Source organism: Trachinotus anak, unplaced genomic scaffold (assembly GCF_046630095.1).
Source record: "Trachinotus anak isolate AG129_WGS33_773 ecotype Australia unplaced genomic scaffold, CSIRO_AGI_Tana_v1 ptg000010l, whole genome shotgun sequence".
Taxonomy (NCBI): Eukaryota; Metazoa; Chordata; class Actinopteri; order Carangiformes; family Carangidae; genus Trachinotus; species Trachinotus anak.
In genome coordinates, this window is record NW_027273861.1 from 24,232,851 (window position 1) to 24,257,265 (window position 24,415).

At 41.8% G+C, this 24,415-nt stretch overlaps 1 protein-coding gene across 3 annotated transcripts in view; it reads left to right on the top strand.

Moving 5' to 3' along the window:
• The first annotated feature begins 4,350 nt into the window (after positions 1–4,350).
• The window catches only part of brinp3a.1 (bone morphogenetic protein/retinoic acid inducible neural-specific 3a, tandem duplicate 1), a 50,914-nt gene continuing 30,849 nt past the window's right edge, over positions 4,351–24,415 (top strand). The window contains exons 1-3 of one of the 3 annotated variants that reach the window (XM_071486343.1): positions 4,351–5,270; positions 5,588–5,898; positions 24,219–24,409. In XM_071486343.1, coding sequence (XP_071342444.1) covers positions 5,645–5,898; positions 24,219–24,409 — 445 coding nt within the window. In that variant the 5' untranslated portion in view covers positions 4,351–5,270; positions 5,588–5,644. Of the gene's footprint in view, positions 5,271–5,587; positions 5,899–15,566; positions 17,004–24,218; positions 24,410–24,415 lie in introns of those variants that run through there. The other 2 variants (XM_071486344.1, XM_071486345.1) reach the window with 2 other exon arrangements.

Here is a 24,415-nt window from a genome sequence, read left to right on the forward strand (position 1 = left end):
TCCTTCAAAGGAGAGACAGAGATCAAGAGAGCATAAAGACTTCACTATTTCTAAGAATAAGACTGATTAATTTTTTTTGTACATTTTCCTTCAATTGAAGGTGGTGCCCCAATTTTCATTTAGTGCAAATTTAAATTCAAGTGTAGTCGGCGCTACAGTTGATTAATGGCATGTTTGGTGACCCAAATTAGTAATAAGTAATGCAGATAGTGATTATAGCTTTGTCAGGCTATTGGCCTTTTTAATCACCACATTATGTATGCCTCTGACCCTGCTGGGATACGTACTGTGGACAACATTAAGTGAGGATGATTCTCTTTTTTCACAATGGACTGGTAGCAATTTAAAATTTATAGACACATAGAAGCAGTTAAATGGCATCCTGCACCACTTAGTGATGCTTATCCAAACAAAGAAAATTCAGTGTCTTACCCATCAAAGCTCATAGGTGGAGATAACTTTGAGGATTTATTTTTGTGCATAAATACACCTGCACAGAGTACAGTGGGGCATGTGTTTCATCTGGCATTTGGAAGTGCCAGGCAAACACACGACTCTTCCCATTCTGCATAGCACATGAGGAAAAGACAAGTAAAGCCAGCACCGCTGTGACAAAGCACTGACAAAGGCTGTCAGGTTTTCAGGCTAATTAAAACCTCAGTCTCACTCTGTTCCCTGATCACTCCTCACAAAGACCCTTGAGTGGCATCAATGAGCACGCTCAGGCTTAAGTGAATGTTTACCTCCCCTAATGACTATCTGTCTCAGTGCTGAGTAAAAGCAACTGCCTTGGACCTCTCCACCACTCGTTGGGGTTACACACACTCCCGCAGAGATGAGACCTCAGGCTGAGCTCCGTGTACCAGCTGTTTGTCAACACAAGACCATTTGCTGGTTGTTATTGTTTTGCTGTGCCAAATTATTGTTGGACAGCACAGCAGGGAAGTGTGAACGCGAGCTTGATTCCACACCTCGGTTCTGTCCGCAAAGAGCTGCATGCTGGTCCTGTCCGCTTCTTTAAAAAGCTCAAGTCAGGTGAATGCAGGAGTGTGACCTACTGGCATGTGTGAATGTAAATATGATTCGTTTATCTGTGTTCCACACGAGATAGAATGATAAACTGCTCGGGGTATTTTTCTTGCCTGCTGCCCCAATGATAATACAGACAGAAAAAAATATGGTGGGTTACTGGTGAGCCTTTGATGATGGTGAAGGCTGAATGTAAACCATGTTTTACCTTACGCTATGTGCCTATTTTTATGTACACTGTGGTGGTGATATAGTCGCTGGCTGGATTGTGTTTTATTGGCAGCTGCTACTGCACCATGCTGTTCCTGGTGCCTTTTGTCTTTTCCTTCTCCTGTCTCCCCTCTAGCTCCACCCAGGCTGTTCCCAATCAAGCCTCCACGAGATGCACCTGGCCAGGGAAGGTTTAAAAGCTCTCGTGCCAGCATCAGGTGCCAGAGATCTAGCATGGGGACTTGTGTTTCTGTTGCCTCTCAGATTAGGCTTTTGCTTTTGCTTTAGTTTTTGTAGTCTTGATTTGGTGACTGGTTATTTTTACATATTTGTGTTTAATAAACTCTGTGGATTTTGTTGTTTTAGAAGTGTCTTGTGATGTGGGTCACTGGTGGAATGTTGTGTGCCCCTTTGGGCCACCCAAGGGTGGGGCGTAACAGCAGCTTTTTTCTCAAACGAATGATGTGCTACATCTATTAACAGCAGCAGGCAAAGCGCACTACTTTGTTTGCCTGGAAATTGTATCCACAGTACCCCCTGTGGTTAGGTTTAGGCGACAAAAGTATTTTGTTAAGCTCTGGACTGGTTTAATATAGAAAGACTCCACAGTGACTTCAGACACAAACTATTTTATTGACATTTAAACAAAACCACAGTCTTTCCTTTTAGGGGCACTGCAACCAGCTGTTAACACAACACTGATATATTGCTTGAAATTCAGATATCCAGCAAACACAAACATTAACATTCAATTCAACCAAATCATAACACACATGATCTGAAAGTACTTCACAGGATAAGGTTAAGACACTACTTTTAATATAGAAAACCCAACAGTTCCCACTAAGAGAAAGCCCGTGGCAATGTTTATTGATAAGTCCAATATTCACTCTCCTTTTAATTTCTGGTTTGGTCTCCACAACTCTCGGTTGAAGTATCTGACTCTTCAGCAGAAAAGAAATGCTCCACTATGTTCAGCAGCATCAATTATGTCATGCCATGAAGTTCTGAGCAGATACTGTGCAGCTAGTTTGTCAGAGCTTTGTGTTTTGTAATTCATATAGTTGTGATTCATAAAACCAAAACAATAAGCTGAAGGACACCAAAAAGCTCAGCAGAGCTGAGGAGTTGGGTTATAACTATTTGTGAGTTTGTCATGTTACGCATAGTAAATTGACCTATATTCATATGAAATGTTTATTATATTAAGTGTTTTGCTGGAGTAAATATAGTTTTTACTTTCCACCACAGGAATTTATGTAGTTGGTAGCAGCATACATTTAATGTAGTTTTATTGCATATTTAAGCTGTTGTGTCCTGAGCAATTTATGGCTCAAGTTTGTGTGCATTTTAGCTGCACTATTCCTGACTGCAAAGCAAGAAAATTCCTTTAAGAGACAATAAAGTAAGAGTGGATGCTGATCATAACCCTGGATATGACAGGAGCAACATGGTAGGGATGATTTCCAAGTAACATTTCTTCTTGGTTTGCAAAATTCAAAACCTCTGCAGGAGCACGTCTGGCTGAAAGCAGTTGCCAAGGTTCTGCTTGTGCAATCTTTGACTCTGGCCTCAAAGAGCATGTGGATGACTCCTTGTTATAGGTCACCGCTCAGCCACTGTGACCTACACATTTCCTGTGCCTTTCTACAGCTATAATGAGCCCTTTACAGCGACATTCTCTTTGATTTTTTTTTTTTTTTTTTTTTTTTTTTTTTTTTTTTTCCCTTCATGTGTTTCATTTACATCTGGTTTCACATGGTCATCCTTATGTTCCATCAATTTGGCAATCAATTCTGTTGCCTTGCCCATCTCTTCTAAAAAAAGAAATAAACAAGCACACTTGCTGCTCCCCACATCACACGTAAACATATCTAGTCTTGTGCACATAAACACACACAAATTGATGAATGATTTATTTGAAAGAGTAAATATAAGCTGAGCTGTGGGGACTTGCTTCCACTCTGCTCTTATGAGTTTTGGGGCTCTGAAACCTGAAAACAATGTTCTAAAAACTGCCTAAAATGCAATGTGGATCCATGGAAGTAATGAGCCATGACACTCTCTCCACTGAAAATCATCTTTTATTCAAAACTGTTTTTTTTGTTTTTTTTTTTTTTTTTTAAAGTTTAACCTGTGCTTGCAGACAAACTTTAAATGGTCTCTTACAGTACAACTTAAAAACAGACAGGTGTAGGGAAAAAAACAAAACTTATCCAGAAACAACACTCTAGACCAAAGAATGTCAGTTCCTGTTTGGTAGTTGTCCTTCACAAGTCATCGCAGCTGCGAGGCTGGGTCAGAGGAAAAGGCACCCAATACCAAGACATGATGATGAAACCGTGACAAATCAACTCATTCTTTCACTTCAGATTCGGCAAGTCGCTATGCCACGGGATTTCAGCTTCTCCTTTGAGTTTGGGAGCCAGTGAATCTCACGACTCAATGGTGTTCATTTCTCTAATCCAATCCCTGTATAAAACCTCCCTTTGAACGTCTACAGAAAAGCTGAAAGGCAGCACATACCCCCCCCACACACACACACACACACACACACCACACCACCTCCCCGTTCGCCTGCTCTCTGCCTCTCTGATCCACGCTCAGTGTCCGACGCACAAGCGCTCGGATAGAGCGGGGATAGAGCAGATCTAATTAAGTTTGCTGATGGTGAAAGTGATGATTATTCCGCAGGAAGAAAAGAGAGGGAGAGGAAGAGGGCAAAGAAGATAACGAGAATAACTGCAGGGGGGCTGGATACACCCTCTCTTTCTCATGATCATCATCAGCAGCAGCAGCATCAGCATCACCACAACCTACAACCATCATTAAAGTCATTATTCAGATAATTCAAACTTGTCCAGGATTCATTTACGTCAAGATAATATCAATTTTAATCAGCAGATTGACTCTTAGAGTACAGTGTTACAATATTAATGTTATTACATCAAATTCAATTCTGATAACAGATTTTTTTTTTTTTTTTTAAACATAATTCAACTTTTCCCAGTTTTCTTATGAAAGGGAGTTTGTTTCGATGGTTCGTTATTAGAGTCAGATTTGTAATCCTGTTAGCAGGACGAAATGCTGTTTAAAGGAAAAGGGACTGCAAATGTGAGGGGACGTCGACCAATCAAAGTTGACATGTCTTGGTTTTTGTCCTTATTTCCTCCTTCCTCTCCACCGTGCCTGTAATGTGTATTAATCTTAACTGCAGGTGACTTCTATTGGTTTTCAAAAACGACGCATCTGACTCCAGCACATCATTATCCTCTGACCATCGCCTCATCCAGCCAGCCCCCCCCCCCCCCCATCTGAACACCTCCTACTCTACTTCCTTCGGTTACATCCCAGCCAACCGGGAGTGTTCTCGCTGCTGGAATAAATTAAATTGCGGCGGTAAGGGGAGTGCTCCAGAAGGGGGAGAGAGAGAGAGCGCCGCAAATGCCATTCACACATTCTGTGCGCTGGGAGTCCAGGCACCGTCAGCGGCAGCGGCAGCATCTCTCCTGTGCGCCCTGCATGCGCCCCGAGCGCGCCTCTCCACACGAGAAATGAGTTAGAGGGCTGCGTCTGGCCACGCTTCTCACTGGCGGGGGTTTTCATTTGGTCCCTGTCCCTTCACCGAATCTAAAACCTACAACAATTAGTCCACCTGGAGGGGTTTCAACTCCGTGCGCTCTTTAAGCGTCGCATCTGCGAGTCGTTCCGTTGGATTGGATAGGATTGGAGTTACAGCACCTGCTGCGCAATCGTCTGAGGCTCTCCGCTGGAAATATGCCACAGTGAGAAAAAAAGAAGAGAGGAGTGTGCTCCGAGGAGGTTTGGATGTCATCTTCTGTTTCGCTCAAGCTGCCCTACCTCTGATCGTGCGTCTGTTTGCATCTGTGGCGAAAGTCCTTCACGAGAAAAGTCATTCTCAAATGCCGTCCCGTCTACGCGCCGAGCCGAGCCCAACTTCACGGTCCTATCAGGGGATTTTGCGGATTTTAATTCCGACCTGTCAGGGATCACAATACTTACAGAATAAGGTAAAAAGCCATCAGTCAAAGTAGAACGAAAAATTAGTTTGAACATGTTATATTCTGGCTATTGTAACAATCCAGATTAAACTAAAGATATATTTCTGTCTATTTGCTTTATTATGTACAATACATTAACAGTAAGTGTTCTAACCTCTAAAAATAGTGTCCCTCTGCCTTGATTCCTGACCCAGTAACACTGGACAAATGCAGCCCTCTTAGTCCATCTTCATCCCACTCACGCCCCAAACTAAAATTACACCCTTATTGTTCTCCAGTGTTTCCGCTCCACTCCAACTCCTCTCCCTCTCTTTCCTCCTTTCCAGCAGGACTCATCCAGAGCGCAGGGAGAATGAGGAGTCACCGGGGCAGGGGGAAGCAGCATGAGTGGCCCGTGCATCTCCATTAGACTGACGGCCCTCATGTTTCTATGGAAGTGGTTAACACTAAGCCTGCTCCAGAACTGGGTGTCAGTAGGGGCCGGGGCGGCCGACCACTCCGGGGCCGGCTTCAGTGGCTCCACCGGGCCCCTTGGCTGGCTCCTGTCGGACAAGGGTCCTTTCCAGCGCTCACAGGAGTTTGTTGATTTCACAGAGCGCTACCAGCAAGGATTCACCACCAAGTATAAGATATACAGGTGAGAGACGGTGCACAGCTGGGTCATGGTCTGCAAAGCTGAGGTGCCTGTGAGGAAGCTGGACCAAATGCAGAGATGTGCAATTACTCAAAGCCTGATATTATTCTGATTCTCATTCTTGTGGCCTTGCTTCGAGGAAAAGAAGCTTTTTTTGCAGGATCTTTAGAAAAGTACAGGCAATGGATCACATAATGCATTTCTTTAGACAATAAAAATGCAGATTTAGTAGGTGGCAAACTGTAGGATGAGCATTGAGAAGATTACTTAGTGGAGTTTTGCATACAAATGGAAGCTCTGCACGCGTTCTGTATAGATGCAAGCTTCTTTGGGGTGCGACTGCCTGCTTCCTCCTGTCTGTGGGCAGCAGAGACATATGGCTTGAGTACGATACAAAACCCACAGAATGCTGCATATCATCGGAAAGTCAAAGTGAAGATACTGCAGGAGGGTTTGGGCAAAGCAGCAGGATGTAACAGATATCTGACTGAGCCAGTTGATGTGTGACAGTGGGAAGACAGGATGGCTTCAGAAGTGTGTGGTGTGAAGTGCAGTGGGTGTGCGCTTAGAAGCAGCAGGGTATTGTTTGCAAGCTTGCTACGATGACATTTCTTCACTTTTTAGAGACAAGAAGTGGAATTAAAGAAACGTCTCTAGACACAATCTCCCACATGCGAAATGTACAGGGTATTAACGAGTTGTCTGGTTGATTGTCAGTCAGATGCATGGGTTTAAATGGTTAAATCACCTGCATATATGCTGTTTCAAATTAGTATTTTATTGTAAGCTGAACTGCCAGTTCTGAAACTTGTACATCAAAAACAAAAAAAGATGACAGTTCTATCACTCAATGCTCAGTTCACCTACCTTGTATACTTAATGATTTATGTTCACACACAAGCAGAGTGTAAACCTCAACTGTACCCAGCAGGCTGTCTTCATTGTCTCACTGCATGTGAGTGCTGGTGTGTGTTTGTGCTGGTGTGTTATTATGGTACAGAAGAATTTACACTGTCATATAGAATGTTTTTAAGGCGGTGGCTCAGTACATGTTTAGGACAGCATGACCCATAGCATCTTGGTCTTTTTGCATGCTCATGTAAGAATTACATCATCTTATATGTACATGTTTATTTTACAAATTTGCATACTAAATTGATTTTTTTTTTTTTTCCTCCTGATCTAACAAAACCTTTCCAAAATACATTTTCCACAGTATCTAAAACAAGCCTGGCGTTCTAACTTTGACAAAGGTCAGAATCATTCTGCATGATATCAGAAAAAATCAGCAATGTGCTTCCTAACAGGATACTGTATGTCTGAGCGTGACCGGGCGTTAATACTTGAGTGTCTGTATTTGTGGCTGTGGCTGTGTGTGTGTGTGTGTGTGTGTGTGTGTGTGTGTGTGTGTGTGTGTGTGTGTGTGTGCGTGCCAGGTAAGTGTTTTGATACTCCTGTGATGAGAGCGATGCTGTCGGAGCGTCCGCAGCCATGCAGTGGAAGGGGGCTGATGCCAGCTGAACAGAAGGTTTGACTGACACTGGCATTTAGCAGCTGACAGGGGTGACAATGCCAGGCAAAGATAGAGAATGTAGCCCTGTTGCCTTCCTCACATCCATCACTTCCTCCCCCACTTGCTCTCTGCTGGCCTCTTCTTTCCATCTCTCAGGGTGTCTCCATACCTCTCTTTTCTCCCTGCTTGTTTTTTTTTTTTTTTTTTGTCCTTGTGCGCCTTCAGCACCCCACCCTATGCATGCAAATCTAACAGATATTTGCATTCACAAGATTACCTATGCACACAGCCATTGTCTGACCACTTTCATTTCCAAAACTTTAGCCCTAAAGCCTTTTTGTATTCAGTAGCCTACAGTATGACTTCTATTGACCTCTATCAGCAGATATCCAGAAATGCAAACTTGACATGTCTATAACCCTCCTCCCCCCTGGAGGTACAGTGGCCTTTTCGGTTCCCTCTGAATAATGAGAGTAAAGCTGGCTAATTAGAACAAAAATCCAGTAGAAACTCAGAAGAAGAGGTAAAATATCACCATGTTAAAAAGTGGGAATAACGTTCCTGTGTTATTCGCTTTCCTCGGCTTGAAAAACAAGCCTTTTTAGGCTTTAAATATCTTGCACCCGTAGCACTGTCATCCATCGCTGAGCAGTCGAGGACGCCAGTTTGCCAAGAACTGAAGAGATCACAAGTGCCTTCAAACTGCAACGAGCTGCGTAGTTTTATTTTTATTTATTTATCTTGTTCCAAAACAGGCTCATTTTGAAAGCCACCAAAATTCCATGCAAAGTGATCTTTGAGACGTTTGTATTGATCAACAACCCCACGATGCTTCTTGCAGACACATTACACTACTTTTATGGGCCAGTAAAAACCTTGTTATTGCCTCTTGAGTCGTCACCCGCTATGTATCATAATCCGAAGTCCAAAGCCCAAAGTGGCCCCTTGTGGAACTGAGGAGCAACCAAAAGGTCCTCAGTCTGGACTGATCTCACTCAATGCTCATGCAGATTTTGGTCCTCGTACGTACAGAAATGCAGTGACACAGACGGCTTGAGCACACACAGAGAGAGAGAGAGAGGGAGGGAGAGAGAGAGAGAAATAGCAATAAGAAATTAGTTTTAATTAACCAGCAGGTTAAAGAAGGTTAAATAAAAACATTAAAATCTAACCCCTCTCTCTCTCTGCCTCATCCCCACGTCTGTCTCACATTTTCTCCCCTTTCTCTCCCTCCCCCTCGCCATCCCTCCCTCCCCTTCCCTTCCTCCCTTGTCGAATGATCTCAAACCAATTGCTCTCCCTCGCTCATAAATATTCTCCAGAGCTCAGTTGGCCTTTCCCGTCAGGGGGCAGGGGAGAGGGAGTCAGGGGGATGAGGAGGAGGACTGGAGGAGTACAGGGGAAGGGGGCATGAAAGGAACCAGAGTTTTACCCCCCCCTGCTGGCTGGCCACTGCACCGGAACAGTTTGTCATTTTCAAAACTTTATCATAAAGAAAGAAATGGCTACAATTTTCATAGCATATTATTCAGAGCGTAAGTAATAAAATGTAAATTTTTTACACTCACAACCTTTAATCTTTTGTCTGGACTGTATTAAAGAGTTTGGAGACACAGCTTTCTGTTGCAGTGGTGTAATGTGAAGCATTATGTTAGAGAAAGGAGGAAAAAAAAAAAAAAAGGGGTCTTTTCAAAGCATAAATCCTCTGAGTGAAAAAGGTTTTTCTCTCCTCAAGGTCTGATCAAATGCAGTAATGGCAGCGATGAATTAATGGAGTCAGCGCCTTCAAAAGCAGTAAAAAAACAGGCATAAGCAAACAGTCAAACACCTATTCACTCATTCATTCATTCCAGGGGTCACAAATCTCATATTGCTGTTCTTCCTTTCACTTCATGTTTAAAGTCAAAAAGTGTTGACATCCATAAGAAGATATGTTTGTGGTTTTAAATGATCGAACTGAGTGGTCAAATAAAAATACTGGAGATTTCAGGTGAATGCTAAGAGAAAACAAATCCTGCAAGGTTGGATGGTGGGTCCAGGTGGGCGGGGCTTGGGTCATGGTTGAGAGTGGTGACTGCTTAGTTGTGACATCACAAAGTTACAGAAGTCCTGATGGCTGGTTTTAAGGCTCAGTGTCTGGATACAGGCTGTGCACATTTCTCTGTGGACTGAGGCTTAGATACTTTCACATTATGAATATAGACCTACTTTATAATCAAAACAGACATGGAAATTTTACTGGGAGATTTTATGTTACCTTCAACAACATTCTCTCATTTACTGCTCTTACTATTCACGCTGATAACATGAGTTCAAATTAGAGGCATTTTACTGCAGCTGCTGCTGTTTGCAGAGGTGGAAATGGGTGTAAAATGAAAAAAAGCATGATTCATTTAATAATTTAGAGGCTTGGTGTTTTGAAATCATTTTTCACGAACAGGACGAGCTCTTGCTCCACATTTCCGTGTGTGTGTGTGTGTGTGTGTGTGTGTGTGTGTGTGCGCGGTCAAGCCGTATTCAACGACAGTAGCGTATTAGTCAAAATGTCAGTTCCTCCTTTCTTCTTCATGGGCCATAACTTTTATATCACGCCTCATCTCCCGTGTTTTCTCCTCTCTTTTCTCCTGTCAGCCCCGCCGGCTATTCCATTGACTTCATTTGATGTAAGGAGTCGCCTCTCATAATTACAGAGTGATTAGTGTTTCAATTATATGCAAACATGTTTGTGGAGAAGGACAGGGTGCAGAGGCATGACATTACAATACCTGTGTTGCGCAGTGTAATCATGTCATTCACATTTGGAGGGAGCAGAGCCCATTGTGCTTTATCTGTCTCGTGTTTATGACTGGGCTATTGTGCTCTGAACGCTTTAGATGGGGTAGCGCATTTAAAAGAGATTATAAAATGGGCTGGAATAAATGGGTATACAACTGCAAGAAGCAATGAAGAGAAGAAAAGAGAAGATAAAGGAGGGGAGCGTCAAGGAATACATCATAACGCAGTGCAATGAAACACAATACTTTGGTTTACCACACCATAGATAGTAGGTGCACAGGAAATAATGATTAAATATTTAATGGAAAATATAAAACTCTTAAAGGCTTAAAGTTTGCTCTGATGAATCACGAGAGAAGTCGCCAACAGGCGGTATTTTAACCAATATGTCTGACTGAATAAAAGCTTAAAATATATCTCCTCTTCATGCTCTGTCTAAGACTGTCTGAGCAGTGTTTCCTTTTCTTTATGTGTGGACAGCTAGTTTTCTTTTGGAGTGACTTCATGGATACACCTTTTTATAGGCTGCCTCTGCATGCGGTGTGAGTGTATGCTTAACGGTGACTGGAAGTCAGTGGCCGCAAAGTACAAAGAAGCCTAGCATTGTACATGTAAAGGCAGCAGGAGGAAAGGATGCAAGCTCGTAAACATGGATGTAAATAAGGTTTGTTAGACCACATTACACTGAATGTTAATACAGTTTAACACCATTTCACTCCCCATGACATAAGGCTGTCCTCACCAAAATAGGCAGCATCATTGGTTCAAATCATCGGTTCAAACACCTTAAACAACCTTTGTTTACATTTATTTAGACCTAAAAAGTCCATGCAAATAATGATTGTTGTCTTTCAGATGCAAGAATGTTGTTATAATAGCCATGGGTGATGAAACTGTAGCATTATGTACCAGCGACACAAAGTCTGATAGTTTCACGGTTGCATAAACAAACCCCAACTTTGCTCCCTCCCTGGCTCCTAAACAAGCAATCATATCCCTTGGTAGGGGAGCATCTACAAGCGACACGCAAACAGCCAATGATTTAACAGACGAGCGCCAAGAGTTCTCTCTACTTGGCTCATAAAAAGCCAGTCATAACCCTTGATAATGGAGCGCGTTGCAAGCGAAAACAGCCGATCCTCTAACAGGTGTGTTGTACGGTTGCACCAACAACAGAAGTGTGGTGTGAGAAATTTTGTGCAACCAGTGAAGACGGTTAACAAAAAAGAGAGATCAGTGTTTTGGTTTCTTCATGTCTGTTACCAGAACACTGCTGTGTGGGAATACGACTTATGTTAGCACCTGAGCCACTTCCACCCTTTGGATTACGCAACATGTCGTCAGTCACGAGCAACATCTGCTACATCTCAAGAAACGACCCACAGGCAGTGCACAAGGGAGAGGTGCTCAACAACAACACCATATGACAAAACATCCAAAAAGTACAAGGACATAACCCACACAGTTGTGTACTACTTTTCTCCTGGTCTTTATTGAAATAGGCCATTAAAACTTGCCCATGTTAGAGCAGCATGCAAACCTTGTGATTCCCCAGTTTGCTGCAGTCGACACTGTTTTCTTTTTAACCATCACCATGATCGATTCTTCCCCCTAACCAAGTTGTGTTTGTGCTCAAACCAAACAAACTTTCATAGTAATCCTTTTGTGATAGTTCTGGAAGGCACTGACAAAGAGTGCTGTCCTGCAGGTAAGGGTGCCAAATCAATACAACACTCTGATAAACGAGCTGTTTTGTTGTTTAGTTTGGAGGTCTTGTGGTTGGGAAGACTGCTTTAATGGTTTGCGGTGAGGAGGAATGAAACATGAAATGTGATCTCTGGGTTCAGTGTAACATACCTTTGCGTGGCAAAGCATCCACACAGAATTCCCTCCTGAGAGGTTCTGGGTTGGTTTAAAAGAGGTTGCGCTACTTTCACCTTTGCTAATAAGAGAGGACAGTAGCACGTCTGGAAGATGTTCTTTATCAGTAAATCACAAACACACACTGGATTATTTCAAGCGATTTTCAGATATCCGTACAAATAAAAAAGCAAATAAAACTCCTCCTCTTGGTGTAATTATGATGAAAAATTAGACAATTAGATATAGTAGGTTCATGCCACGCTTCATTTATTGTTGGTGTTGCGTTTCTTTAAATTCAGAGCACATTCCAGCACTTCCCCTCTGCCTCTCCACTTTCCTGACATACGTAACCAAATCAAATCTGACCTTGTGGTACTCATTCCAGAAAGCAGTTGCAGGTGGGGGCTGTGCATGCTGCAGTGGTCTTGTTTGTTTATAATCAATATACTAGTGTCTGGAAATTAATGTGGTAAAGATTTTGTTGCAAACCCATGGCAGAGCAGACTAAGAGAGAGCAGAGGCGTAGAATGGGATCTAGTTTCCATCAACCTACAGTTTTCTCTCATGCATGAACGCCTGAGCGGCTTGTTCAATGAGGGAGCTGTGGTGGAAAGACGAGTCGGTCTATAGTCCTGCAGTCAGAGGTTGAACGTGTCTTCAGGACAGAAGCGGAGCGGAGCAGTAGCCTCCTCCTCCTCCTCCCCGTCCCCCTGATCACCAGCAGCAAAGGCAGTGACGAGGACTTCATCCAGCACACAGCTTATGGCTTCTGACAAGTGTGTGATGGGGGAGTTGTCAGGGCCAGAGGTCCATGGAAGCAGCTTTTATGAGAGAGAGCGAGAGACTGCATGAGTGTTTGAGTCTTTTGTATAGAGGGCCTCAGCTATGATAATTGGGGTAGAGTTTGCATACCAGTTTCACTAGGTGTTGTGTTGTCCCCGAAGGATAAACCTATAATTCAACAAGATTTTTATACCGTCTGCAGTGTTATCTTACATCGTAGATTGGGTCTGAAACACATTCCATTCCCCTACCGTCTGTGTTTTGTGTGTTATTTCCGGAGTGCTGAGTCTTTAATGAAGCAATTTCCACTGGAGCGTCATAAGTGGTCAATGGCAGTATATCTACTCTGTGCAGTGAATCAAAAATTTAAGAGTAAAGTGCACTACTAAAACGAAGAGCAAATATCAGTCTTCATAGAGGCATAGCAGATATTTCCTGGCGTCGAGGCAGCAAGGTCATTCAGTAGCTGTCGTAGACTGAGAAAGGCAAAACACAATCAGATGGTCTGGCCTATGTAGGATTTTCGCTTTGTGTCACAAGCTGTGCCTGTCCTTACCATTGCGTCGCAAAGTCCAGCTCCTTTCGCCTAGCAACCTTGACAACACTTAACTTTTTTTTTTTTTTTTTTTTTTTTTTTTTATTTATTTATTTATTTTTACAAAAATTTGCAGTTTTAAGGCCCTTTGTTTTAACAGATGTACCATTAGCGGTTGAAATTAGCTGACACCCAAAACTTACATTTAAAAGTGTAATCCTCAGGCTCTCTGTCAGCATTGTTTGTTGCCATAATGTTTTCATTACTGACGTGCACTGTATGTTGGGATAGGTTCGGCCACAAAGGATTCACCCCTTTGAGCTTTTGTTGCCCAGGAGAAGAAGGCCACAAATCTTGTCTGCATTTGCAGGGGGCCTTCAAATTGAGACAGCCTTGTCACGTCGCTGTGATGCAATCCGTCTTCAAATGTAGCCTCCGATGGATGTGTTTACCTTGAGTGCCATGTCCAAATAAATGATTTGGTCCAACTTTAGTTTTGTTGACGACCCGTGTCACTTTTTTCTTTTACTTTACTTGGACTGTCTGCTGTAATGAAGCTAAGCACAAGTTCAATCTAGTTAGATTTTCAGTGCATATTGTTGTGACCCGCCTCCACCCAATTAACCTCCAGTCCTCATATCCAGTGCCAGGTCAAGCTCATCATCAGAGTCCACTTCACATCACATCCAGATCTTAATCAGTCTCTTCTTCCCATCACCGCCACCACCAGTGTGTAGACCCAGGAGGGTTTACTATACTTAGCACAGTTTTGCCCTGTTTTCAAACTTTTCCTCTCTTGTTTTGCATATAGCAGTAAAAATGTATTTGTCGACTCAGAATGAAGTCTCTCCAGAATGGAATAATGTCCCTGTACACATATTGAGATACTGGTGTGCAAAATGTAACTGACATCAGCATAACTTCAAAGATAAGAGGTCCGGTCAGAAATTACACTGTTATCGACTGTTTACGAACTGTAGAATAAAATGATATGTATGTTTGAGTATATGTGAATGTGTGGTGGTGCAGTGTGTGCAGCTGTAGTGTGTGACTATCGAGCTAATTTTGAAAATCCCACGCAGGAACGTATTTAACAGAAAGCACCTGTGTCATGAGGAGGAGGAGCTGGTGGATCATCTGTCTTCTGTTCCATATATTTGCGTGTGTGTGAGAGAGAGAGAGAGAGAGAGAGAGAGAGAGAGAGAGAGAGAGAGAGAGAGAGAAAGTGTGTATGCGCAGATTGTGCATGCCCAATTATGTACACAATGTGATTCCAGGCATTCCTTGTTTTGTGTGCGGAGAGAAGTCTCTTGTCAACACTGTTATGACAAATTGCAGTACAAAAGGGATCAGCAGTCTTGATGTCAGCAAACCCTCCTGCAAATCATGCTTTCTCTCTCCCTCCCTTCTTTGCCCTTGCTTTCTGTTATCAGAGGTGTAGTGATATTCATGGAGGCCACAAATCAATAATGCAATTACTTTTTTTTAACAAAGCCTTCTATCCTACATCATTTTAGCTGTTCTTTTTTCACACTGTGCAGTATTTCAGAGTTTAAAAAAATGGGCCTCAATAGGCTAAAATAAGGTGAAATTGTAAAAAAGTTTGTTCTTTTTCACTTTAAGAAAAAAAACATAATTGTTATAACTTTGCTGAAAGGCAAAGAGAGTAAAGAACGAGATAGCCATTATTTTATATAAAGAGTTCATTTAAAAAGGTATAAAGTAGTAAAAAGGGTTTTGGTTGGGAAATAAAAGCAAGTGCTCAGTTCAGTCAGGAGCATATACGTGAAGACAAATGTTCAGTCATAGCAAATAGAAGAAAACACACACACACTCACACTCTACATAAATCTTAGTCAAGTCAAGAAGTGGAAGTGGAAGAGGAAGGAAGAGGAAGCAAACGGCATGAGTATAACGCCAAAGTGTTACACCTGTAGAAATATGATTGGATGTTTTTCAGCTAAAAGCCAAGCAGCTAATGAATGAGCCACTGCTGGTAAAGCATGAATAATGCAGCTGATGCCCATCAGCTAGGTTAAGTGCAGCTTCAGTGCTGTCTGACCTGCTGCAGCAGTGTGTTTGATTATTGTCCAAGCACAGACTTGTGTTTTTATGCCTCAACACTGTCAGCAGCTGGAGGCATCATGTTTTCAGGTTGTCCATCCTATTCTCATGAAGGTGATATCTCACGATGGAATTTCTTCATCAAATATTCACTTGAACTTAAGGATGAACTGGACTTTGTGGTCAAAGGTCAAGGCCAATGTGACCTCAAAAAACATGCTTTTTGGCCATAACTCAAGAATTTAAATGCTAATTATGACAAAATCTCACAAAAATTATGTAGATAAAGTGACGAAGTGTTGACATTCTCTAAGTGAGGGCAGCATGTTTCTCAAAGGAAATTATCCACTGGAAGCATACATGTCAATATAGTGACAACATCCATTTTACCAAACTGGTTGGCAGCAGTGGTAATTCTAGTTATCTATTTTGATGTTATATTTGATTTTAAATCTTCATTTATAATTTTTAGTTTTACAGCATTAAATGAAACCACCATTAACATGACAGGACAGTTAAAATGAAGGTTGTCAGAATGGCCTACAATTATGTTTTCATGGCAGGCTGGAGTGTGTGTGCTAACAGCAACTGCTGTCTTTGAGAGACAAAGGCAAAGAGGCACCACAAAACCTCTGTGGGAGGAGGTCAGTGCCAATGACTTTGCATGCAAAGTGTCTGATGACTGCAGTTTGCATCCTGTCTCCAACAAATGGTCAACCCAGTTCTTTAAAGAAATGGTTGGATATTTTAGGAAATACATTTATTCACTTTATTTCCAAGAGTTAGCTGAAGAGACTGATAGCACACACACATTTGTATGCTAAATACATAGTTCTAGCCCCCAAAGATTAGCTTAACTTAGCATAAATTTCTTGCAAGCGAGAATCCATCTTGCCAGGGTCCAAGCTGTTTGCTTGTGGGCACACCACAGTGGTTCGGACCAATCAGCGTCTTATGAGGGAGGAACAATGGCGTTTCTACTGTCAAGCCACTGTTGTCGTATTTGTTTGTCTTATGTGCAGATTGTCCTTACAATTTCAGCAAGAATCTCCCACTGACATGCTAACTAGCTTTCAAAGCCCCTCAGACTGCGGCTTGTTGTTGTGTTGTGCTTCCTCTTCTGCGCTTTCCCGCTACATCATATGATAGACAGATGGTTCACCCAATCACCTGCCAAGTATTTCTTGAAAGCGCTTGCCCTTTTCTAAACACTTTACAATGAAGCCCTCCCAGATGGTTCTGAGCAACAAACCATCTGGTGCGTCACATTAATAAAGACTGGAAGTTAGAAAAAGGTAGAAAAAAAATCCTTGTACCCGCTCCTCTTCAGCTCACTGATTATCACTTTATATTCTCATTTGTTTCATTTGTATCAAAGTCAAAGTGCTTAAAAAAGTTGTGATTTCATGAGGAGGTTATGTGCTGGAAAAACGTTTTTGGCCAGGAGGAGGCAATTTCTGGAGTCTTGTTGTCACTGTGAGGTTGCCAGGCAACTGGTAAGACTCTTGAATAATGAGTAATGGCAGCTCACTTCAGTTGTCTTTAGTCTGACCTCAGGCCTCTTTATTCCGTGTGGTGAGTATTATTTAAGACCAGTAAAGTGTAGAGTTTGACTGTGATGCTAAAGCAGGAAGACAGGAAAGATCCAGTCAGTCAAATCCTTACAGTGTCTGTATAAAGTTCATTTCTGTAATGTCCAGTAAGTTGGAACCTACTTCAGCCCTCGTGGTCAGCCTAGGTTGCTTTCTTTTGCACCATTTTGTAGTAATTTTTCCTAAGCCTCCTCTACAGGAGTTTCAGGACGTGTGGCAGTGGTCACAGTTCTACGTGGTAATCAAGCGTTTGAAATGTGCACTTGAGGAACGCTCAGTACCATCAAAGGCATGAAAAAGCAAAATGAGCAGGAAACAGCATGTTGCCTTGTTTATAGGACCTCACAGCAGGTTTAATGGGATTTTCACAAATTAATGGTGTGATGTTTGTTTGATGTTGAAAATCTGTTGGTAGCAATTTCATCAAGCGTTCACAACTAGCAGCTATTAACCACATCATTACACCCTCTGTCTCTGTCTTGATCTTGCGTTCTTTTCTCGCTTGTCTTCGCGGTGGCTGGATGATTTAAAGACACAAGTCCCACCGACTTTTTGTCCCCCCACTCGTTTCATCCCACTCTCACTGGATTCTCCAACTCTCCTCTTTTTAAGACCGACTCATCACTGGCTTAATTAACAAAGTTGACGTGTGCCACTATGAAGGTGCCTTTCAGGGAAAACGCATGCAATGCAAGTGGCATGCGCAAGAATTCCTTTTGATGTCGCTGAAACGAAAAGCCTCTTTGTATATAATTCTTAATTTTCTCAAATCATTTCTCTGTTGCTAATGGTGCATACATATAGAGAAGGATCAGTGTCACATCAGATTAAACCAAGAGGAGAAAAAAAGCAAACTGCAAGAAAGAAAGGGAAAAAAAATCTGCAACACTGAAAACAGCAAACGGACCGGTTGTGGTTTGCTTGTTAAGTCTTCAAAATAAATTGCAATTTAGTGTATCTTAGTGAATGAAGCATGAAGGACTTTTCTCCCATCCTGCACAATTCTCTTTGGGGAGGTCCTTGAAATAACTTTGAGTCTACATCAACCAACTGTTTTGCACAGTGGGTTATTTTGGTATCTGGGGTAACCCAGCTACAAAACACAACAATGTGTTCTCAATCAGGCCTCACTGATGATAAGCAAATGTTTGTCTGTCATGGTAAGGTAAATGTTGCTCGTGAGTTTATTTGTTCTTTTCTCTTTTTTTCTAAAGTAATTTTTGGATGGAAACTGATTTTCTTTCCCCTTGATGCCATCTTTTTTTCCCCTATTTCTTGCCCTGTTTTCTTTTATTTAATTAAATATAGGCCTCCAAGAGCTCTGATTATGTTTCAAAATGGAAATAACCCTCAAACTAGTCTTATTTCCATGGCCAGTTATTGATATTTCATGTCAAACCCACCTCCTAGAAAGATTTAATTCTGCCCTGCTTTGATTTTTTTTTTTTTTTTTTTTTTAAATCTAGACAATTTCTTAATAAAATTATCTGCAATGTCACAAAATGTTAATACTTTATCTGACAAACGGTAAACCCAAGAACATATTTCCCGACAATGTGTTCTTGTAATACGAATCTAAACTAAAGTTTCATATTTGTTGTTAGTTTTCTTGCTCACAGCACTCCCTTTTGTTTAACTGACTGACTTGAAGCATGAAAACTTTCTTTTTTTAACATGTTACCAAAATCTTTTATAAAATTTATAAATGTATTTTTAAAAAATGTAACATTGTCTTTGCAGAAACAGAGACTGAACACAATCTAATCAGCAATTAGGTTTCCCATCAAAACATAACTGGCAAAACATATTAGTTAGTAGTATGAAAAACATCATCTCTGGGAACAAAATAAATTTGTTGCTCACCCAAAATGTTAGATAATTCTTATGTGCAATGAGAGACAAATGTATAATTTTAATAAAGCTTCAATACTGCACAAGGCCAAAGGTGAAATTAAACTTTTCTGACCCCTTTATATCACTGATAAGACCTGAAATGTGCATTAATTACATAAAAAGAAAAGGAAAAGAAAGTCTATATTGTATTCCTTATTTTCTCCAGTGTGTAAATATTGTGTATTTGCTTTGTAAAGCACAGTTTGAACTGCACTGAAGTTATTACACTGTACCTGAGAAAAACAGCAAGGAAAGGAGAGATGGCAGAAAACTGTCCTCAGTGGTGATCAGCTCGCTGTCGGAAACAGTTTACAAATGCAAATATTCAGAACACCTGCAAAGACAAGTTGAGTTATTTTTACTTTCTTTTTTTTTTCTTCCCTTTCTTCCTCTGTGACATTCAAATGTCGTTATGATGAGTTAAAATAGGTATGCATCAAACGCCAGCAACAAGAATAAAGGGTATGACAAAGAGAATAAAGAGTGTGATTTTAACCATAAATTATGTTTTTCTAACCAAAGAACCAATTTCAGTCCCATTACTCGCAAAATACTTGCAAAATCATTCCGTGTAACAGAGCTGTCCCAGATAGCAAAATAAATCCAGCCCGTACTTGGGCAACATGCTGGTTTTTTTTTTTTTTTTTGGTCCAGTATACGCCCAGTTCCACGGCATGAATCTGGTCCATATACAGCATGATGGTCGGATGCCACTTCTACATCTGGACAGAAAAATCTTCTGGCTGTCAGTCAGTACTTGAGGATTACAGCCAGAATCTACCCAGATGTGGAAGTATATGGGCCAGACTCGGGATGAGGACTCAAATGTTGGGCCAGAAGTTTCATTTTGCTACCTGGGCTGGGTTTGCATCAATTAGCTGATCATGTCCTCGCATGTGTCAGTCAGGTTATTTGGTGTGTGTTTGAAAGATGTGACATAGCCTCCTTTGTGGTTTCCCATCATTTAACAGAATTATGAAGCGCTCGGAGCACAGCTGGTGGGGCTTTTTATTAACAGCCTTTATATAGATGCTCCCCAAAGTATTTTTCACAAAGAATAATGACATTGAGGCTGATCTAAACAATAGTGTATGTGGGCCAGTGCCATTAGGTTTTCAAGAGATGTACAATGCCACTGAAAATACAGTTGGTAGAACTCTCCTTGGTGCTTTAAATTTATAGAAAGAATGAAGGGAAAATCTGGGGAAATTAAATCAAATATTGTTGCTAGAGGTAATATTTGTTTAAACACAAATGTAAAAGCCATTTAGTTTTTTTTCATATAATACTGAACTGAACCTTTTTAACTAATTTACAAAACACTTCTTGAAGGTGAAATGCAGTTTTAGTTTCCAGATTCCTGCAGTAAAACATATTTTTTGCCACTGAGCCCCATGTTTTGTTTTTAAAACACATGGCTTTGCTTTTGTGGACCAAACACATGTAACCAGCTACAACACGGTCTCAAGATCGACACGCTCACCCCTGTTACCCCTGGACAATTCAAGATGATGATCTCAGACCACTTCACCTCAGTGTGCAAATGCTATCACTGAGTATTGTCCTATCTTGAGTTGTGTATTTCTTTGTATCTTGACATCATTGCAAATGAGGGAAACCTCAGTGATTTTCAAGGCTTGAATAAATGTCTCAGGAGACAGCATTATCTGTAGCAGACACTGTCCTGCTTGGCGACACACTGAACTGACTAATCTTCATTGCAATGCTCGAAAGCGTTTTCAGCTGCTTCAGCAGGTTATTTGCTGGGTTGATTCCCTGATTTGTTATGTTGGGCACCGAGCAGTGCCCTCAGGGCTGCCTGTACGCTGTGATGGATCTGAGACACCTGTGCTGTGATGGACAGGTAGCAGGGTATGACTCCAATGCTCTGATCGCAGCCCCTGTAGCTCTGGCAGCCTCTCACCTCCTGGTGCACAGCGCTCCGGCTCGCTCACAGGGGGGGCTGACAGGTAGATGCGCAGCGAGCCCCCTGCTGCACAAAGCTGCAGGTGAAATAAACCGCCTGTGTGTGTTTGTCTGTGTGCGTGCATGTGTGTGTCTGTGATAGGCAATTCCAGTCGCTCAGCATCTCACTGAGGAGTGTTAAGGGTGAAATAAACCTGCAGTCCTTCATGAAAAGTAAGATCTTTGTCTGTGTATGTGTGTGGTGTGCTGGAGGAGAGGTTGCATTGAAATCTTCCTCGACAGATCGGCGCGTGTTCGTGTGTTGTGTTCTGCAGATTAGCTGTGGAAACATTCATAAATGTCCATCAGCGAGCAGGACGGTGAGGAAGTGTGTCTTTCACAGTAAAGCTCTCTCCCTCTTTCTCTCTCTCCACTACACCCCTCTTCAGCCGGCCCCAGCGGATGGAGAGAAACACTAATGGCCACTCGTTATAGAGAAACATCGACATGAAACAGGCCTTAATGAGCTGCTTTCTGTTTTTTATTTTTCTCGGGGGGTCATTGCTATTGGTGGGAAATTGATTGGCAGCAGGCCCGCACCCAGAGGGACTCTGCGATATTCTGGGCGATAGGCAAAGTTGTTGCAGCAAGGGCAGCTTTGTTTAGATGTTTGCAGCTGCAGGGTGTGTTGAATGCATGCGTGTGTGTGGGCTTGTGTCTTTGCATGAGGGAGTCGCTGTGCGTCTGTCGGGTTTTGGGGGTCATATGCATTCAGGACAGAAACTTTGGGTTTTCTTTTCTCTTTCTCTTTTTGCTCTCTTGTAAAGGCAATTCTTTTTCAAGGAAACTGTTTGAGAGACTGTACTCTCCCAGAAACAATATAAGCTGACATTCCAGGCATGTGGTGGTTGTCATTATTATGATGTCAAACAGTGTAGAAGCTATAGTATCACTTTGGGCACTCCTGTGCTCTTGAAAGCCTTTCGCATCGACAGATTGTGCCTGTCTGCCTTACACAAGAGCAAATTATTTGTACGGGATGGGATCCACAAGTATGGCTGCTCCTAGTGGTTGATGATGTAGATAAAATTTCTAGAATGTAATTTAAATGAAGCTGGTGATAATGCATTTTTTGCTTAACAATCAATTGAGATTTCTTATATATCAGGTAACCTGATGGGAATGTCTGATTATTTTGCTTATCAGTTGAATTAAATACTTAACAAAGGTGCTTCAAATTGAGGCAAAAAAACCAACTGAATCTGAGCAGAGACAGTCAGAGAGAGTCTGTTTAACCTTTAATAATCAATCAGTCCACAGAGAATTATAGCCCAGGTGCAATGCAGTGGGGCTTTAGCCTCTTTTAGCTAATTTTTTTTTTTTGCTTTGGTACAGCACTTTGATTGTGTGGTTCAGTCTCTGAGCTCTCTTCAAGCCTGTTTCCAGCGGCAAGCAGGCAGCTGGTTTCAGGAAACCAGCTAAAGTTAGCAACTAACCAATGAAGACAGCGTAAAAGTCTCAATAGACAGTGGAGACCAAACCAGGGCTAAAAAAGAGAGGCACTGTTCAATCTTTACTCATCAGGTAGACAACGTACATCTGAATTCTTTGAGTTTAACATTAGTAAATTAGTAAAATACAGTTCTCATTTATTTCATTTATTTGATGGTTTATAGGTTTTTGTCATACAGAGCTGGGACACCATCCCAGCCTTATTTGTTTTAGAAATCTTTTGGCAGCATTTTTTGTGCCTTCATTAAAGAGTCGAAAGCAGACAGGAAATGAGGTGACAGAGACGGAGCTTAACACGTAACAAAGGTCCCCAGCTGGACTCAAACCAGGGACACTGTGAGTAATGCCCAGTGCTGCACCAGGATGCCCCCCTCCCTGTTTTCAAACTGTCTTTATCCTCTAAATTCAGGGGTAAAACTGATATCTAAATTGCAGTCTGTCTTGTTACAATATCTCCCAGACTGCATCATTGCGTGATTAAATCAAGATGATAAGAAAAAAAAACCAACGAGGAAAGGTTGAATAAACAGAGTGTATGTTATATAATCCCTTTGTTTATTCTCTACAAAATAACTGTAATCAAGTCCAAACTAAGTCTTGTTCTCATCAGTGTGTCTCAGGTGTTGTGAGACAGTCTGAGTCATGGCTGTTATGTTTTATCATTTACCTCTCTACTGATTTAGCAGCGTGTGTGTCTCAAACAAACAGCCACAAATATTTCACCGTATTTGATTTTCATAGTGAAAATTCAGCACCTTTTATTTTGTTAGAAAAAAATCCTCTCCTGAATCCTGAATCCTCTAGATGTTCAGCCATCGGCATGTTTTTTTCTGTATCTTTCTATATTTTTTAAAACTTAACATTCATTAAAAAATATTTTGAGGGCACAGTAAATGTATAGTTTTTATTCAGGAGAGATAGGAATATAAGATGATGTATTATGTTTTGTGCCGCAGCCACTCTTTGACATATCACTGTGTATATTTGTGTGTAAATCATAACTATTGCAGCTCCACAAAGCTGAAACACATTCACAAGAATGAAATGAAATATAATATTTGTAGTCTTTTGCCCAACAGTTAAGTCAACCTCCCACCTAACTGTAAATGAAAGGTCTTCAATTTCTCCCCTGCTAGGTCGGGGTAGCACCACGTTTGTTACCAGCTATATTTGAATAGAGCTAATCTATGCATCAAGCAGCAGCACTCAGTCTGCTCTTGGTAGATAAAGGCAGCTGGCATGCTCCAAGGCCAGGCTGAATATCAAACGACTTCAGATGAAGCCGGCTCCCTCCAAAGGAGGCCGAGAAAGCAGCAAGACTCCATCCATGATTACAGCCCATCGAAGCGCAGCGCCTAAAAAAGTGACTGGAGATGAGAAAAGATTGCGCTATTATTTAAAATCGGTGGAGAAACACAATGTTTTTTCACCATGGTGCGAAGCAATTCTGCAAGCCGGAGGTAGAAGCAGCATGGGACCATTCGTCTTTCAAAGAGTGGCACACGAGATTCACTTAGAGGTCGTACGGACATTGTATTTAATGCCTGGCAAGGAACAGATCTAAAGATGAGCCTCCTCCTGAGGGGCAAGCTGTGTCTTGTCCACTGTAAAATCCCAACAATATTTTCTTCCTTTTTCAAGGAGCAGAAAACAACTGTTCAGATCAACTTAGTGGATTTTGTCTTTTTATTCAGTCTCTAATCTCAACACAGCTCCCAGATCCCTTTCACTTTGTGACAATGATGGAAATGCTCTCCAAACTGTGCAAGCTCAAACAACACGTGGTTTCTGTTACAACCTTTGTCCTTTCTCGAATGTGCCTGCATGTGGCATTCATGTGTTGTGTGTCCTTTGCTTACAGTGTGCATGTGTTTGTGTGACATTGCAGGGAGTTTGGCCGCTGGAAGGTGAACAGCTTGGCCCTTGAGAGACAGGAAAACAATGGCTTTTCCTTGCCGCTGGACCCCGAGTTCCTCCAGACCATTAGGCAGCTGGGCAGGAGGCCCAGTCTCAGCGCCATCACTGACAACATCATCAGGAAATACGGAACCCACTTCCTGCTCTCCGCTACACTGGGAGGTAAAT